General features: G+C 33.0%; 1 protein-coding gene across 4 annotated transcripts in view; it reads right to left on the bottom strand.

Annotated features, from left to right (window-relative positions):
- LOC143254294 (guanine nucleotide-binding protein G(I)/G(S)/G(T) subunit beta-1-like) overlaps positions 1 to 18,484 on the bottom strand; it is a 47,468-nt gene extending 28,984 nt beyond the window's left edge. Inside the window, exons 1-3 of one of the 4 annotated variants that reach the window (XM_076509227.1) lie at positions 18,006 to 18,484; positions 17,392 to 17,455; positions 5,637 to 5,721 (exon numbers count right to left, since the gene is read on the bottom strand). In XM_076509227.1, coding sequence (XP_076365342.1) covers positions 5,637 to 5,693 — 57 coding nt within the window. In that variant the 5' untranslated portion in view covers positions 5,694 to 5,721; positions 17,392 to 17,455; positions 18,006 to 18,484. Of the gene's footprint in view, positions 1 to 5,636; positions 5,722 to 7,558; positions 8,000 to 17,391; positions 17,466 to 18,005 lie in introns of those variants that run through there. The other 3 variants (XM_076509225.1, XM_076509228.1, XM_076509226.1) reach the window with 3 other exon arrangements.
- Positions 18,485 to 20,708: the final 2,224 nt, after the last annotated feature.

The raw sequence follows: 20,708 nt of genomic DNA, 5'->3' as shown, positions 1-20,708 counted from the left end.
TGTGCGTAGCTCGCCATTTGTCGCCACATATATGTATTTAAAGCACACCCTTAATTTTTAACGTTTACTTTCCACCACGCTATATATCTGCTATGCCCATTGCCAACGAGGCCTTACCTATAATACCAAGGCTCTTCGGATCGGCTAAAAAAACAGGACATAGTGACCTAGATGCTATTTATATTACCATTATATTTTATGAAATGGAATATCCGAAAGAACACAAGTACACATATCAAGCAGGTGGTTCTCAGAAGTCGGTCACTGTAATGAGGTCACGACATCAGATGTCTTTCTGTGACATAACCACGGCGACCATCATATTAAAACAGGATACACAAATTTATGCCACAATGAAAGATATCTACACGTTTAGAAACAGAAGAAACGTAATTTCCGATTTGCAGTATTTCCGGGAAAACGTCAAATTAAACGAGCTGACGTGTCATTACTCTTCAAAAATTATATAAATGTTTTATCATGCTTTCATAGGTATTAAATTTGTAGTCAAACCACTGTATGGTTTTTAGAATAGTTCATAGAACATAAATATATTTCCAATTCACCTCGTGAATACAATCAAATTAATGTAATTTATAGTGACACCCAATACAAAAAAATCAAACAATGCCAAGTAAACGTCCGGCTGAGGGACAGCGGCAAGGAAGGATTTATAACGCAAAAATCAGTGATTAGATTCCCTTTGGTGGACACAGTAAATAGAAACACATGTGCAAGAGGAACTGTGGAATAGAGACAATCGTTTGTGTGTATCCACTACCAACCAACACAGTTTACGACACATCTTCAGATAACACTGTAGATGTAACGACTGGGAAAGTAGCTCACAACACTTCCTTCGTAATGACCAATACAAAACGAACCCTTTATGTGGCTCATTCATTAGTTGATTTCTTTTTGTTGTTGTGAGCCTCTAAATGAAACAAGTGGTAGACGTCCCAGGAAGGAAAGAAAAACATGCTGGAACTGATAAAGACCAAGACGTTATTTATTTTGGTACTATTATTATTTAAAAGTATCTATTTACAGAATTATGCTGGGGATACTTTTGGTTTGCAGTTTCTCACCTCTGAAATTACCTATTTCTGGTATAGCTCACACAACTCCATCGTTGTATAGACTGTTTTAAATTTCGCTCAAAGCTACTTGAAAGCTATCTGCGCTAGCCGTCCATAATTTAGCAGTGTAAGACTAAAGGGAAGGGAGCTAGTCATTACCACCCACTTTCAACTCTTCTACCAACGAATAGTGGGATTGACTGTAACATTACAACGCCCCCACGGCTAAAAGGGCGGGCATGTTTGGTGCGACGGTGATTCGAACCCTAGACCCTCGGATTGCGAGCCGAGTGCCTGAACCACCTGTGTAGAAGTTCCATCAATCATTTTGTCTGTAACAATACTTTTAGTAAAGAGTTGATAAACCTGGAATGTGTTGTGTCAAATCACTTTACTTCTACGTAATATAAGAGGGAGGGGCTTTAACAGTAATTAATGAAATTAAAAACGATATTGGTGGTATTTTTGCTTAGTTTTTAACTTGGTGTACAAAAATTTAAAAAAAATGTATTTAAAAAGCTGACGTGATGGCCATATTGTTAATTTCACGGTTAAACAATTTATAAGAGTCGATGAAGATTAGAAATTTTATCAATTACGCTTCACGTGTCTATTTTTTTTTCACGAGTTTTATTCAAAGCAGAACTTGTTAATTTCTTCACTCTGGTCACGAGAAGAAATCGAATATTTTTAAATTTAATTTAAAATATTGCACGTGTGTGTAAACTAAACACAGAAATACTGTAGCTAGTTCGATAAAATTTAGATTATAATTACGCGCCAGAAGGGCTTATTTACGAAGAGTTTTGTAATAAATCCAGGTGTCTCTCTTGATCAATTTTTCAGTAACAACCTTCATTAGGTTCTAACTAGCAATGCAAGCACAGTAACTGAAATACTGAGTAATAACGCAAACGGTAACATCCTTAAACCACTGCCACCCCTCAAGTTCTTCAATATCAAGAAAGCTAAGTTTGCTTTTATGAAATTTTTTAAGCTATTGTACTGTATGTGCAAAAAGACAACAATATAAAGTATATTTTTAAGTACTACAGTCAGCTTCGTAAGTTTTAGTACTGGGCGAATAAATAATACGGTATTTATATTTTTTAAAAACCTAAAACCAATGATACAACTGACCAATTACACTACAACAATTTCTATACTAAGAAGGGGTTTCAGTAAAACATAGTTTTGTATCCCTACTGGCCTGACGCGCTCTGGTGTTAAACAAAACACGTCTTCGGCACGGCGAAAATGGTAAAAATACTATTATACGCCAACCGAATAAACATCATAGTTATTTAATAACCAAGTAAAAGAAATGTCGCTTTTTAGTAATTAAACTCTTTGAATAACTACAAAGAACTGGATATTTGGTAAATTGTCCAGGACGTCTTGGCAAAAAAAAGTAGCTTTCCAAGTTATTAATATTGAACGCGTATCCTAAAACGTAGTTCGAGATTGATAAAACAATTTCACAGCTAAGTAAACGTCATGCACGTGTCGATTTCCGCATAATAAATACTGTTTGCAACAAGCTCCCGCCCGATACACGCAGTTGCTGCTAAGGTTGACAAAAAGAAGCCTTGAAATAACCGTCAAATAAACCTTATTATACGAAGAGGTTTTTATTATTACCAAAACAAAAACTACTGTATGTTATAGAGAAACCATACAAGCATCTACAAAGTAAAACATTTTTAAAGTTATTTTAATATGGAGTGCTTTACATCGGTGGCCGTCTTAAGTAATGAAGTTTGCGCTTACATTAAACGCTCAGACTAAACTATGTTTGGTTTAAATATATACCGTATCGCATACGCTTAGGTTTACATTTCTTTTAGTAATACAGCGATGTTCAAATGTTTTAAATAGTCCTTCGTAAATAACGTCACTTAATAAGCATTTCCGTAACCCAACAACACACAGTAAACTCTGGGTTAGATCCCTACGCCTTTCAAACAAAAAATATCCACACAGCAAATAAACGTTTCGGTTGGATAATTAAATAACTTACAATCTGTAAGTTAAGAAAAGATGTAACAATTGTAATTACGCTTCACGAAAGGATTCTGGTTCGTACCTCGTGATGTATACAGTTTATCTGAAAAAGTACGCATACTTCAGTATTCATTAGAATTAAGTATTTTTTTTTGCATCTGAATTCCGCATCGTACAGTTAGAAAATTACTTCCATTATTGTGGTACAAAATTGTTAGAAAGTTACACATTTTTGGAATCTATTAATGTTTTTCTGGTTCGGGTGAATTAAAGTGCAACAAAAAGGAGACATTCATATAGCAAGTTCCTAAATATTATTTTGCTTCTGCAAATGCAGAAATGAGCCAAACACATTCTGACTAGTGGTATAACAGACTTACTTATGGACGCCCACAGAAATATTTTCATGCCCCCTCCCATGAACATGTATACGGGGGGGGGGGGATCAGCTTTTACAGCTCATGTCAACAGACTGTACGATGTAGGCTTAGTCATAAAAAATTACTGAAAATGATTTATTTTAACTACAATGGTAAAATTACAATTGTGCAATATTTTGTGAAACAAAGTGAGGTGCAAATGTTCCTTGTTCATTCTTCCTGAAGACACCAACGGATGTCAACAAAAACACTTAAGTTTTGAAATGAAATTACGGAAATACACAGTTACACGTGCATCAATTACATGTGCTACAGAATCAGTCGCAGCGACTTGTGGATTAAACGTCATTCTTACAGTTGCAAATGGATAGAATTAGTCACTCGTACGTCAGAGAATACAAAGTGTATTAAAATATAAGTCATTATTGGATTAATGCATCCAACGCGTAGTTACCTTGATTGAAGAAGCTAAAAATGTAAATTACTAAAATACTAAAAAAAAAAGTCCACAAGTAAAGACGCTTATTACACGACAGTGAATTAACCTACGTGTTGATACCACGATAGATCCCAAAATAAATGCTTTATAATTTGTATATTATTGCTTGATATTTCTAATAAATAAAAACAACTACAAATAATACACTATTATACTTACTTCCACTACCCAGTATTTATGCTTGAATTTTATCTGACTTCTCTGTACAAATATCTATTGTTTGTTTTTAGTGTTAACTTTATAGTATAGCACAAGTTACATTGTTAAACAGCATGGTTCATAATCTCACGATGTATGTTACATAACAAATACAATAAAACAAAACTTCCCAAACTGTGGTATGTGTACCACTGGTACCCAACAAAAATTCATATAAAAATTATAAAATTAATAAAGGGTTTAATTTAGTTTCTTCAGTTGATACACACATTGCTCTCTTGTCCTTTGCATGCACAAAATTACCAGTGTGCTCTTCCCTTCAAACTGACAAAAATCACACTAGATATTGCCAATTACACCAAAAACCAAACAAAAAAGTCACATACTTTCAATTAATAGATAAGTGTTAAAACATATAACCTTTTGCTACTGATGCAGAAAACTTGTTACTATTCGTTTTAATTAGGTCCGAGTTTGTAATTAAAAAAAGTTTAAACAAACAGAGTGATACAGAAGCGTGGATAGTTTGAGAACTACTGAAACAGAATATACCTGCAAGTTTACTGAACAGATCTTAAGTGATTATATACAAAATCCTTAGTTCTACCACCATCAATAGCACAAATGGTCCATCCATGAAAGTAAGGTTTCACTTCACTTACAGAAAAAGTAAATTTTTACAGGTTTTCCTGTAGTATATGTTTGCACAGCAGTGTAATAAAAGTTACTGCAGTGGCATTTTTTTTTCCCAAATATATACAAGACCATTAATGTTTTGTAAATATAATAACAAGTGTACCTCACTCCAAGCACTCTTAACCAAAATGCTTTACAATTAAGTTGAAAAGGTTATTCCTGGAAATAAATTGAGCTCAGGTTTTTGTAATAGCATACCATAATGACAGAACAAATAATTTTCCAACCCAACAGATGAGTTTCACTGCATTCAACTTGGTGAATGTAAGGACAAAATGTTTTCAGCATATAAATATATATACAATACATTCTTTAACTTTTAATGGCTGTTCGATGATCAATTTTATTGAAACTAGTCTAGGTGAGGCACTTCCTTAAATGCTCCTAATAACACTTAAAAACTGAAATATTTTCCATGTAACCAAATATAAAAGAATTCACGTACCTACAAAATTAAAAAAAAAACAATTTTACAGTGAGAACTATATCACATTACCAAATATGAAGAAAGAAAAAACAGTGCAATTCTAAGCCTATTTTACAACTTATTGTGGTCTATTAAATCTGCAATTTATTTGAATTTCCACAAAAGATAATTACCACTGCCATATATACTGGGGATTATCATGGAACAATTCAAAGATTCTGTGATCACTCCAATGTATTAATTTTTTTTATGTAAAAATTCGTAACAGCTGTACACATTGACATGTTACACAACACCTTGTGAATTCATTTGCACCTCACATTGTGGTTGTATTATTCTCTACCTAGGCACAACAGGATTAACCTTTTTACTTCATATAAAATATTACTTACTCTGATAGCATTCTTTAGTGTTTCTGCCTCTTGACGTAGACTATCCAGCTCATTCATTCTTCAGTAAAAATTAGGAAACTGAAACCTGTAATCAATTAACAATAAACCATCAATGACACAGAAATAACACGAGAAACAGGTTAGGTCTGTTTACCACTAACAACATGGTAAACAAATCTAGAGAAAAATCTTAAGATTATGACATAAAATATCTGAATAAATTTTCCAACATTTTTGTTTGTCACACAAATGCCTGACATTCAGAATAGCACTGCTTAATTGAAAGAAGGCTTATGCAAGAACCATCAGTAAAAAACTGTTATTTTACATGACACAAATATAATTTTTAAACTTGTAATTTATGGTTTTAAACCTTTTTCTTGAACCTGTGTACTATATTGGCCTCATACAGGTAAGTGTAATTAAATCAAACCTAGTTCCATGATTTCTTTTTCTCACAAGAATGCAAGAAAACAGTCAATATTAATAACTTGAGTTTTGTTTAAAAACACAAACTATAGGAGAATTATATGCATACTTCAAATTAATTTTCACATGAAACAAAGCATGTAAAATACACGAAAACTAATCTCTCTCTCACACTGGCCAAATAATTTTCTCAACAGTACAAATCACTAAAGATATTTAAGTCATCATTTAAAAAAAATTTATGGATCATGTTATTTTTTTACAAAAAAAACTAACAGTTGTGTTTATTAACTCTTATGAAGCCACAAAGGTTAAAATTTAAAAAAAAATATTTATCTTGAACGTAAAGGTGATTTTTTTTTAATCTTGTTTTCAAATGTGTAAATCCCTCTAGTATGTACTACAAATTTTGAAAAACATCCCTATAGCTGAAAGCATACAGAATGCATATTAACATCTATAAAATTTGTACCAGAAAAAGGTTTCTTAAATAAGGGTCTGAGAAGAAAAAAAAACGTTTGACCTGCAACATTAATAAGCACAAGTTTTATTACAGGAAGCACAGACATTGAATAGATAGACTGTTCCAAAGCCATATAATATAATATTGCATACCCAAGTCACTACTTTTTCAACAGGATTCGTGATTTGAATAGAACTTGTATCAGTCTGCACTAGGATATGAGAATGAACAAACACAACAGAACATATGATTGCACAGCTTCATTTTGAAGTAGACAAAATAATACAAGTGAGTATAGTAAGAATTTTGAACGTCTAGTGTAAGAGTTTTTAAAACACATTGTAGCATGTCTAAACCTACTTAAACCTGGGACTCTTTAATAAGCAGTTAAAATATAATAATTTTAAATATTGAATTTTCTGTGTAATCACCCTTCTATATTAATCCCCTTTTTTATACATTCACTAAGTCTAGGACTGTATGCAATCAAATAGGCAAGCCAGTGTTTAATGAAATTTTAAAGAACATCACCTATTTAAAAAAAAAAAAGGCTTCCTAATAAATCGCATTCAAAGCCTAACCTAAATTTACCATTTAAAACACGTAATCTAAAATGACTGATAAAAATACACTGAAAAATGTATTTAGGCTTGACTTAACAATCCCTTCATTCACGTATCCGTTCAACAAGTATAGACAAAACTCAACACTACACATCTCAAATAGTTTCATATTGGGACAAAATAAGGCGATATTTTTGAGAAAGTCACATCTATGAGTACTCAAAGACCAGCAGTAATAGTATCAATTCTATAAGACAGTTGTTTCAACGTATTCCACAACAAACTAGAGTTTTGGGTTGGTAACCTAAGTTACAAACTCGCCCTCAACGGTAAACAAGTATTATAAAATTTACAATACAATCCGTTTTAGAATATTTATAATCAAGAAAGCAGATGTAACAGAGTCCAATGTTAATGAGAAAAAAAAGTCGTGTTAACTACACCCTCTTCAATAACCTCATACTTACTAAATATAAACTACATCACGTCTAACACTTTTCACCAACAAAATCTCTGACTTCTAAACGGACGAGTCGATCACTCTTCGTTACACAACAACCCGGCCTGAATAATTACAAACTACACAACCAGACGTCGCAATACGGATTATTTTTCTCTATTTAAAACTGTAAATCTTCTCTTCATAAGATGTGGGGTGTATGAAATACAAACACACAATGACTGAAACTCTAGTAGATTATAACTGTATATTTTTTTCACACTTAAGCACCAAATGGTTTGAATTAATTCTAGCCAAAAGGCCTACACGCTACCGCTACACCATGAAAACAGAGGCAAGCCTACAGACGGAAGCTTATACTGGAAACTGCTTGCGATACCAGCATATTCAGACGCCCAGCTTCGCTGCGTATTCCACCAGTCGCAATGGTATCACCGTGATCAATACTGGGCTGCGCCATCAACCATGGCGACTTGAACAGCATCGAAACGTACTTTTAAACACTGTATTAATAAACATAGCCGCAACAAACAGATAACAAAATACGGTTCAATTTAATTATAATACACACCGACAACACGCATAAGTGTGAACACACAAAACCACTTCATTATTACGAAAGCAATAGAAAACAATCGTAAAGTGTATATTCAAAATGTTATAATTTGAAAAATCAACACGAAACCCAACTTATTATTGGATACACCGGTGAACTTGTTACTGGGTTACACCGATTTCTGGAGATTCCATCCCTTAACAGCGAAGTAACCGTGCATAAGAGTTAATCGAAAAATAGGGCAAGGCTTACAGTGGCGAACTGCATGGTAGGTTGTGTTTTACTTACTAGTAATATTTGAAGATAACGTAACACCGATACTACGAATTTATTCTTATAAATTATTATAGAAACACTGTTTAAAGTACTAAAGTATTATAATATGCTTGCTCAATATGCCATATTTAATATTAAGATGACATGCATCTATCATTCTTTCGTTTTTCTGACACTAGAAATAATTCACTGATAGAAGTAAAATATAAAAATGTTAAAAAAATTAAAAAGTACGAAGTAGCCTGGTATAATTAAATTAGTAAATTCGACTAAGAGGCTAAGTGCGTGGTAACCAAGTCCGCATTAAGGGTTTTATTGGCCCAAGACTTTTCAACTTATAGAAGTCCCCTCGAGATAGAACCTCTACAATCAATAAATTTATAGTCATAATTAGTGTAAGGTCCTGGGCTTCAGCTCCCTAAGCCCATGCCTTATTCTGGGGTTGTGTACAACTTAAACACTTTACTACAGCCTACAGAATATGTTATCTCATGATAAACAAACCTGAACATAGACTGATAGACACAGAACAAGTCTACAGATGCAAGTTCTGCCCACTCTTCACATTTTTATTTACAAATTAAATCTCACCCAATTTTGCCCATAACCCACCCACTGTACATACCAAGTATATTTAAATTGTTCATTTTCAGTCACTGTTCATAATTCATCCACTTTACATACCAAGTACGTTTAAATTGTTCACATTCCACCTTCAGCCACTGCTCAATTCACCAGAAGTGTTACTGATGATTATAAAAGTATCCTGAACATTCTAGTCCTGTATTCCATGCACTACAGGAACAACATTCCTGACATCAGGCACCTAGATGACACCGTCAATACTACCAAGATAGCATATGTAAGCTGAATTCTGACAGAGTATACAGTACTTCAAAGAGGCAGGTCTGATGAACCTGTGTGTGGATACTTTTCACTAGTAACTAACACATCATACACTCCAACCTGTGTCACTGCAAGCAGGAATCCTTCAGACAATGATATAAATGTTCAAAATTGCAGCCCTTCCTTCAGTATTTTTCAAAACTTTTAAACTCTACACTCTGTAGCTTATAGGGTGTTTTACCACTTCAAGTGTTGTGTAACAATGCAATCAACTTCTATAGATTGTATGAAGAAATACCAATGATTGATAGTACGTCCAGTATTCCCCAATCTTTTGTGTAACCATTTACTGATTCTCACATCCAGTCCTGAAGGAGATTAGGTCTAAACTTTCCATTCATGATGGCCATATGTGGCTGTATCCAGGAGTGAAAGTTTCTTTCCAACATCACTGCAGTATTACTAGTTTTATCCATCAGTAGTATATGACCATCACTAGTTTTGCAAATGGTCAGTTTCTGCATACTGTTATGTATCTAGAGGAAGTATTTTATAATTTTCTGTGTGTTATGTGTACGTGTAAATATACACAAACATAACATCTAGAACTAAGGATGAGTATAGTTCTTGGAGACTGGCATGTTCCGATACAAACTTCAAAAGAAGGAAGTCACTTAAGAAAGCAAAGTTAGTCGCACGTATTACTCTCTTCACAGGAAAAATAATTTGGACTATCCTGTAATGTGTTTAATAAAAACAACTCCCCAATATGTTCATGTACATCTTATATGGGTGTTCCTCTACCATAAACCCCTGAATGCCAGTTAATACAACTGAGACTTGATCAAGAACTTAGTTTCATTTCTTATCACAGAAAAACTCTCACTGGCATCTAACAGAAGTAATCTTTTCAAAGTTGTCACGAAAAAAATGTTGGGTAATATAAGCATTAAATGGTCACATAAACAAATGGAAAGTACTGGACATGCTATCAGTCTTTCCTCATACAATCCACAGAAGCTGATTGACTCCTAGAAGACAGTTGATACAATATACTTGATCAATCTAGTTAAAAGTATCAGACATCACTTAGCTTGCGAGACTGGCCAAAGTTAGTTCCAATCAATATTTCTGCTACTGTTTCCTGATGCTATTACTTCTGCAGCACTCAGATCCATTAAAAGTGATAATACCACACACAACACAGAGTTGGGTTCATGTCTAACATTCAGCTAAATAAAGTTTAGAGGCACGTAGCACATTTGACTTGACTATCACACTTCTGACCTCACACTCTGGGTTTTATACAGATTGGTGTGCTTCGGAATAAAAAAGAATTGGGATATAGAAATTTGTTTCAGATGTTTGTACAAAGCCACAGGTGGGGTATTACCTCAACTAGCTAAATTAATTTTGAGGGACAAGAGGACAGGTAGTTAAATCAACACTAACAAATCTAACTGAATAACGAGATTTGACTATCATTAGTACAAATAGGAACTATCTTTTTCTATCTCTTCTTTTTTTATATATACTATACATACATCACATAAATTAGAGAGAACAGACGCTTCAAGTTTCTAATGAATACATGAACATGAAAGTCGTGTACTTGTCATTTTATCCCAGATTTTCCCACAAGTTATTCATAAGTTAAAATTTAGCAATTGCCAAAACACTTTAACAGTCCTGTCACAACATATTTGTTACTTGAAGATCAGGTTGGATTGCACCATCCCAAATTATGAGACACCAATCATGGAGTTTGGTTGGAATTTTGCACAACACTTCTCCAGGGAGATCAGTAACAGCTATCCACAATTTAGCAGTGATGGACTAGCAGGGAGACAACTAGTAAACACCATCAACTGCCAAGTTTTGGACTAGTCTTTTACCAATAAATAATGTATTCTTCTCACAGCAAAGCCACATTGAGCTATCTGCTGTGTCTATTGAAGGAAATCAAACTCTGAATTTTAGCATTGTAAACTCAAAGATTTACTGCTGTCTCAGTGTGGGAACAATAAATAATGGGATTGACCATTACATTATAGCACTACTAGGCTGGAAGGACAAACGTATTCAGTAACAGCGATTTGAGCCCATAATCCTCTGAAGAGTTGAGTGCCCTAACCACCAGGGCTACTTTTAGTTTATTCCTTATAGTGATATTAATCAATATTTATTGCTTTTTTTATAATAATTAATCATTAATGCCAGGTAACCAAAGTAAAAAAGATTATTTAAATATTACTTATATTATTTTACATCAGAAAAATCTGCTCTCATTCCTCCTTTCAAAGACCTTTTCAACAGTCTTTCACATCATAATAGTTAATTCAGCTTGGTTTATGAAGTATTGTTTCCACACAACTCTACTTCCTTAAGCCGACCTTCTTTACTCCAGTCGAACAGCAACCTCTATTCCCATGATTTAAACAATTCTTGGAATTTTGATCTTAGCTTAAAGAACAGAGGAAGTGCATTTAACTCTTCATTGCATCTGCCACTTTGATATTGTACCAAGACAACAAATGTATATCTTGTAGCAGTTTTTAGGTCATATGAAGCAAAAGGATGAAGCTGGGTTTCTGAGGTCTTTTTGCCTTCCACAAAGATCGAAACTCCGTTTCTTGAGTTGTAAGTTCTCAGTCATATTGCTGAGCCACTGTTTGTTGGGGAGTAAGGTCATATTCAGTTTTAGCTTACACAATTCATCATTTTAGCAGGAAATCTTCCTCTGAAAACATAACTGTTTGAATATAGCATATCTTAAGACCAAAATAAATATACCAATTTTCATGACTTCTGTCAAAAGTGAATACACCTCAAATTTTTACAATATATCCACTCCACTAAAATGGGTTTAAACAGGGGTTTTCCCACTGTGCAGCAGATCACAAACTGTACACGTGTACAGTTGAAAATTCACCCATTTCATTTAGTTCACGTGGATATATATTAAAAGACATCTTTACGATGATAAAATTCCACTCTACAGTTCATAAACAAATGTACTTGTTAGAATATTTTTCATTTTGTGGATCATTTGTTACTAGATCTATATACCTACAAGGTACAACAAGATGTAATATACTAATAAAAAAGTAGTTGAAACATAACTTTGCAACTGAAGAAAACCTCTGCATTAAAACACTTTGAAATATGATAAAAGATTTACTGAAACTTCAATATAAGTTACCTTATATGACAAAATAGGTTTCATTTAAAGGAGAAACTAAAATACATTTTACACCTTTTATATTCCGATTTTTTCAGACCTTGTAAATGTTTGTGACATTCTAGACTAAGTTGTATGTTATTTTTGAGTTCAGTCTCTTTTGTGTTGAATTTTACCACTGTGAAATTTCCTAATAATTTCTTGGTGTTGCATTTATTGTAAGCATTTACAAACCCTCCAATTCATTTATTTTGACAAATAAAAATACTGCAACATTTTTAGACTTTGAAGTTGTATTTTAGATTGGTCAACCTGGACTACTAGTTAATGTGACACTAATCATTCAGGCCCATAATGTCCCTCTGAAAAGGTACGTAGTTTACGTACATAAAAACAAGATCCAAAGATTTAGAACTTATCACAAAAAGCCAAATACGCCATTTAATATTGAGGGAAATGACAACTGAGAATGTTTTTTGCCGAGGAAATACATTTTTAAAGTTATCAGCAATGTATATGAATGAAGAACACATTTTATAACTTGTGTCATCTTCAAAATACAAAAGAGAAATAAAGGGACTTTAGCCTATCAATTTTCCAAATAATCTTAAAAACTTCAATAATATCACCCCTGACTGTCTTTTCTCAATAAAAAATAAGAGATCTTAATCCTATAAATCTTTCACCCCTAATAGGCGTCCTCTTGGCCCTTGTCAACGTAAAAGAAACCATAACTATTTCCAGTATTCCAAAATAGGCCTAACTAGTGACTTGTACACAGAGAAACTGTGTGTGCAGTAGATAACAATAATCTTTAATTTATTATTTTAAATAATGCACAAACTGAAATACAAGATTGGTACTTATTAAATAATAATAACGAACATTAAGGTGGTCATACAATTAAGTTTCATTGTGAAAACTTTACCAAGTGTTTTTTCCCTTTTTGTTTTGCAAGTAGCTACTACACTGTTAAGAGCAAAATTAACAGTAATGCCTCAAAGTGAGAACCAGGCACGTCTTGAACAATTAAAAAAAACACAGCAAGTCAATGAAACATTTTGCAATCACTTTTACTATCATCCTGATGATGGCAAGTTGATTTCCTGAAATGTTGATTATGTAATTACATTTCAGTTGAACCTTTAGTAGTTTTAATAAATAGTGCTTCTGTTAACTCTCAACTTTCGTGTCAAAAAGTTGAATTTTTAAACAGCATTAACTTTTTTCTGAGAAAACGAGGAAATAAAACAATATGTGTGATATTGTAGAGAACAGAAACCCTTTACATACAAGTTGACAGTTAAGCCTTGAGGAAGATGAACAATAACTGAATTTTCTGATAAAATATTTTAATCAAGTCAAACAATACTGAGTATGGATGAAGATGAAACAGATCAGTAAGTTATAAAAATATCTTTGTTTTAAAACAGAAAGTGATTTAAACTTAAAAAGAAAAAGGAGTAGGTGATAATGAATCAACTATCTCTGGGATAGAGGTTTAAAATTATCTTTAACTACAGACAGATGCAACCATTTTCCTGGAACACAAGATGTTCTTTCACCAAAACATAGTCTCACAAAAATAAAGTGTATTAAAATGTGCAGCATTTGGTTTTCTCAGTTACTTCACATGAAGGGGGGGGCAAAGTTGTATGTGCCAATACAACAATTATTGGTGAATTACAGGCCAAAATACCGACACTAGAAATACAGAAATGATGTGATATTTTCATATACTTTTCTCTACGTGCACCGCCTGTGAACAAAACAGAAAAAATATACATACACAAATAACATGATCGACATTCCATGTTCACCCATAAAAACACAATTTCTCCACGAGGTGAATCGCTATAATAAATCATAATAAAATTTATTTTACTTTATTGGAAACAAAAGTCAAACAAAGTGTCAGGCCAGCAATGCCCAAAATCACTAACATTACAGGACATAAACTATCATGGTAGAAACATGTGCAAAATCTAATGAAAACGTGTTACAAACATTAAGTAGCAGATAATGTAATAATGATAATTTCAGAATTCTTTTGTTGCAGTTATATATTAAGCCTTCTTTTTTAACTTTCAAATTGCTAATTTCTTTCTGTTAAATACAGCTCATCTTCACAAAGTGAACTAAAATTGGAAATACAGTTGTAAATATACAGTGAAAGAAAAAGGTACAAGAAGCCTGTTACATGTGAAAAAGAAAGAAAGTGAATGTGCCCTTTTCTTATTCGAAATTTATGGAATCATTGTAATACTATGGTTTTGACCATATTCTCAAGTCTTCATTGATAGCAGTTTTGATTCAATACTATTACACACTGAACTTTCAAAAACAATTCTATGGGAGACACAGATACCTCACAAACGTATTGTGAAATAAAATCTTTAGAAATCATAAAAATAAATATTTAATTTCTTTGTATTAAGTTCTCAAGAAGTTAGATTTCAATTCCACCCCAGTTCGGTGACTTATAACGTCAATGTAAGGATAAAATTTTCCTACTAATTACACAATTTGTTATACCTTCAAGTGACTGAATGTCTTAAACCACAACACTTCGTATAATTTTTAACAGAGTCTACTTGGATTATCAAGTAGGTGGACTGGACCAGAACTATTTTACTCTGCACATTTTTAAGTTTGGTTTGTTTTGTAATTTCGCACAAAGCTACTCGAGGGCGATCTGTGCTAGCCATCCCTAATTTAGCAGTGTCAGACTAGAGGGAAGGCAGCTAGTCATCACCACCCACTGCCAACTCTTGGGATACTCTTTTACCAACAAATAGTGGGATTGACCGTCACATTATAACTCCCCCACGGCCAAAAGGGCAAACATGTTTGGCGAAATGGGGATGCAAACCCGCGACCCTCAGATTACGAGTCACATGCCTTAACACGCTTGTCCATGCTGGGCCACATTTTTAAGTAGCATAATAAATTAGTATCAGGAAAAAAAAAATGTTACTATATGAATAGTACTTAAGAGAACCATATCACATTTAATACAGTACTGTTAAACCATTTTTGAATGTTTGTAGGGCATTGCACACAGGTTATTTTAATGCAATATTACTGGTTCATTTCTATTTCCTGTATTTGCTTTAGATATTTTTGATGTGGGCAGGCCACTTGGTTGTCCTTTTCATACCACGTGATCTGCGCTTGAAAAAAAATCCCTGTTTCACCCCTGAAAGACTTAATTGTTTAGTGTGAATTCCAATCCATGATAATTTATGATACATGACCTGCAACACTAACACTTCTTTCTCAAATGTTTAAAAAAATCTTTGTTAAGACTACAATTACTTTTTTGTAAAAATTACCATTAAAAAACAAAAACATCCTTGTTCTAAAACTAATCACACAACGATAAATCAATAACACGCCTTTCTGGCACTATCATTGCAAGCTTTTACACCGAGTTCATTCGACAAAAGGAAATGCAGATGCTGCAAGATACGCAGATAACATTGAAAAAAGCAATCATTAATGATGAGTAACAATTTTCAGAAGTCTTCACGTATAAGATAGTAGGAAAATTAACAATATGATCCTTGTTTTGAAAAGGTCAGATGAGAAATGCAGCTCTCACAGTTTTGCCTCGTTAATTAAAAATTTACATTTGATGATCCACAGCATAATTTTATATAGGATTCTCTGTTGCCCTAAAAACTTGGTATTTTTTGAAAAAGGATTTTATTTTCTGGATGAAGAAACCCCAGATGATGTTACATAGTTAAATATTTATGGGGTGTGACGTAAAAACTGAAAAGAACAGAAAACTGGTTTGAAGGTGGATCTTGACAAGTAGGGTCCATTGTGGGCTTGCTTTTGAGTCCTTTTTACTTCATACATTAATTCTGATAAATTATGCGGAAAAGTATTCTCCAAAATGTTGATGGCACTGAAATCAAGATTAGCATATTACCTTTATCATAACATGTGCTAGTTGTTTAAACTGTAGTATATATTTGTTGTTGTTGTCTTTACACGAAATCTGTGGATGCGTGTTTGTGTGTGTGTAGTCATGTTTTACTGGACCAGATTTCTTCATTTTGTTGGTCAACATTGATGGGATAGAAACCATCGAGCCTAATACAACTCAAATCTCTGGAAAACAATAAAAGTGAAAAAACAAATATTGCAAAATAAATATTAATGTTGCTTTACTTGTAAACCATGATGGTGGATTTTAAACTTTTATAACAAGAACAATTCAGCTGAAAGAAAGTTGCTCTTGCTTGTGTTTCATGATCCACAGAACAAATTAGTTTTAACCATAAGATTATCAAGAAATAATACTTTTTTTTTTTTAATGAAACTAAACTGCTATGTAACTATCACAACATAGAAGTCTGAAGCACTCAAAGCAACACAAGTTATTTGGTTGACATTGAACCACAAGAACATAACACCACACAGTGTGTTTTATTTACCATAACTTTTAAAAAGGTATGTTCTTATGTTTTAACAATAATGAACAACTGTAGAAGTCAGGGCTATGCACAATTTACATACAGTATGGAGGAACAGCCAGTTTTTTTACCTATAAACAACTTGACTATAAAGATATTAAATTGGAAGCAAAACCACAAAATCTAATACAGTTATGTTAGCATCAAAGGTATTTTTTTAGATTTGAGTTAAGACTCAATATATTATAACTGTATAAATACAGTAACTACAAACAAGACAATAATTAATATCTGAATAATGAAGTTAGATTTGTTATTCATGTTCTTTGTTAGCTGGAACTTGGTGGCTCCAATTAGTCAGTTAATGTAACATTGAAGTACACATCTTTTTGTTTATTACATGCACAAATAAGATGTACAAGTACACTTCTTTGAGCTAATAGCAGGTTGATTTTATACCATGCAAGTTACACATATGTATGCATCTCACAACCAAAGATATTTCTGACTGTAGTTTCTATGCCATAATTAGCGTATAAAAGTAAAACACTTACGAACGTGAAGCCTGAATTCTATGGATGCGTTTGGCTTAGGCAGTTTAATATCAGCTCCAATATCCTAGAAATAACTAACAATAAACATTTAAAAGAAATTTAAACACTGAAACAGCTTGTAAAGATTTAAAATCCAAATTCCAAGTTGGCCTCTGTTATTATTATTATTGGTGAAATAATAAAACAGTAATAATTTGATTTCTTGAAAATGAGCACCAGGCAGTACATACGTAATTTGTAAAGATTAAATCAGTAAAATAATAATCAATTTATCATAATTAATTAAATTCAATTATAAAATTAACTGTGGTCTATATTATACACCATTATTATATAAATGTCAAATTTATAATGGTGGCAAGTAATAAGAGTAACGACTAGTAACAGTAATATATATTTGAGGCTGTGAACTTTGTAATAGTAGCACTAACAATAGTGTTAGCGTTACAACTTACGCCTAAAGTGTTACTGCTCGAGTTCATTTACAAACTTCGAAGTTACAGTAGCTATTTCACTTTTCGATAAAATTCAGAAGTTTATCGATTACACTACCCAAGCAGTTTGTTTCTCTTGAGGAGGGAAAGAGTAATAATAATCAGTAAGAGAAATATTACCTGACTTTGTAAGTTGAATATTTTTGGTATTCAACTAATGTTGCTGTTAATATGTTACGCTAACCCTAAATCGCACAACTTCAATGATCAAGCACGATGCAAGTAGACCCTCTTCCCGGGATCGAACTAGCTACGGGCCGTCCCTAGCGGGTCTTCCGACAGAGGCGATACGTCGTATATTTCAACATAGAAATGTTCACCTTCTAATTTAGATATAAAAAGTAGAGAAAAGGATGACTTGATATTATGATATGAAAATCCCGTTTTTCGTCAGACATACGTAAAAAAAAAAGAAATACGTTTTTTTCCCTCTTTTTCATACACTCAAATTTTATCTTTGATAACCAACCAGGGTGCGGCTCCCGTGCAATATAATCATGAAAACCCCGTATTTATCATTGCTACGTAAAGCACGCATGAGCACATCATGATAAATCAGCTAGTCTTTAACGCAGAAACCAAATATAAACATCACCAAAGTTAGATTTATTTTAATATGACTTTTATAATCCACTTTTCTACAGTTATTAATTAGTTACATCTGCTAGATAAATGTAATTTTAAACCACAACACTATTGCTAACTTGCTCTAGGTTAACCAGTATATTTAGTTGGTCTGTTTTTTTTTATTACGAAAGGCTTATTATTTCCAAGAGATTCAGTTTAAGCAATGGCGCAAGTTTACTAAGATATTTGAACAATTTAAATATCCGTATGTTTCTGCACTTAACTCTTATTTATGTAATGGTCAATGACACGTACTGCAAAGTGTGTGACCCAAACAAGACACATTAAACTGCAATGAGCATGTCATGACATTTCTCAAACTAGACTTTATCCCTTGTGAAAGAATATCTGAGTAAATGTTAGGTTAAAGCCTAACAGATTATAATCTTATGTATGCCCGAAAGAAGACTTACAAGTGGCAGGTCAAGTGCTCAGAATTGTTAAAGGTTTGTAGCAGGATTGAATAATCTACACAAATAATCTCTTTAAATTATCATTTTTGTTCTTTCTAGTGCCATCTAGGTTGTTAATATGTTTACCAGAGCCCTTCTTAATTTATCCAAAACAAACAAATAAACATCTTTATCCCTGAAAAAGACTTATTAACACTAGTTGAAAAAAAAAAACGAGTGTTTATCGCGATTTTTGTTGCTTTTTAATGCAAAACTACACCATGGAAATTCGAACCTTGTATTTTTTAGAGGTGCAAGTCTTTGAATTTGGTTTTCCAGGATTGTTATATACAAATGTTTAATCATTGATTCTCTCATCTTTAAACTTTGGAATGCCATTGTCACACAATTTAATATTATTTCAACTGATGACATTAAATATTCTCCATTAACCGTATAAAAGTTTTAAGGGATATAAATAAGTTAAATCTAATGTTTTAATGTTTGTTTTGGAATTTCGCACAAAGCTACTCGAGGGCTATCTGTGCTAGCCGTTCCTAATTTAGCAGTGTAAGACTAGAGGGAAGGCAGCTAGTCATCATCACTCACCGCCAACTCTTGGGCTACTCTTTTACCAACGAATAGTGGGATTGACCGTATAACTGTATTAACTGTATAAAAGTTTTAAGGGATATAAATAAGTTAAATCTAATGTTTTAATGTTTGTTTTGGAATTTCGCACAAAGCTACTCGAGGGCTATCTGTGCTACCCGTCCCTAATTTAGCAGTGTAAGACTAAAGGGAAGGCAGCTAGTCATCACCACTCACCGCCAACTCTTGGGCTACTCTTTTACCAACGAATAGTGGGATTGACCGTAACATTATACACCCCCACGGCTGGGAGGGCAAGCATGTTTAGCGCGACGCGGGCGCGAACCCGCGACCCTCAGATTACGAGTCGCACGCCTTACGCGCTTGGCCATGTCTAATGTTTTATGTATATATGTAAGTTATCATGTGCTATGTGTATATATATATACCACGAAGATTATAGCTAAAAATACAAAAAAAAAATAAAACGTTGGTAGTGAGCAAAGTGCGACACTTAATCTAGAAAGAAATTATATGTAAAATTTTATTTTAGAAATTAAGGTTAGAGGTATTAATAATGAACTATTGAACTAAAATCATAGTTAACATATCTTGTCAGTTTCGGATTCATCGTATTTTGATTGACATAAGAAAGCTTCACGCTCTGCCAATTACAAATTAATTACAAATTACGAAACTTAAAGATTGAGGTAATCACATACGTATGACTAGTTTTCTTAATAGGTTATACTCGAATTTTGTTCAAGTTTGATAAAATGCATATTGAGACAATCGTTTATTTTGTTCACCACCTATAAAATCTCTCACTTTGATTCCGAAATTGAGTCACGGCTAGTTGTGAGTACCGGTTTCGATATTTATGTATACGTCTTTAGTTAGGTTAAGATAACATAACAATAATAACAAATAAATCATTCAAAAATTAACTACCGTTGTTAATTTTGACATTGTCAGAATATATTCCTTTATATTTCTCCAGTACACCTTCAAGAAACCTTTAAGAACCTCAAAAACTGCAGAAGTTCTTAAAATATTTCATTAATAAAATCCCACACCATTGTTATCGTTAAACATGTACACAAGTTTTGCATTTTTGTTTTTCTTCTTTCTCCTTTACTCAAATTTTATATTGTATAAACATCCTGAGTGCGAATTCATAGCAATATAAACTGAAACACATATGAGCATATCA

This window comes from Tachypleus tridentatus, chromosome 6, assembly GCF_004210375.1.
Source record: "Tachypleus tridentatus isolate NWPU-2018 chromosome 6, ASM421037v1, whole genome shotgun sequence".
NCBI classification, from domain to species: domain Eukaryota; kingdom Metazoa; phylum Arthropoda; class Merostomata; order Xiphosura; family Limulidae; genus Tachypleus; species Tachypleus tridentatus.
Note: the sequence above shows the minus strand (reverse complement) of the source record. Positions and strands in the feature narration are given on the sequence as shown.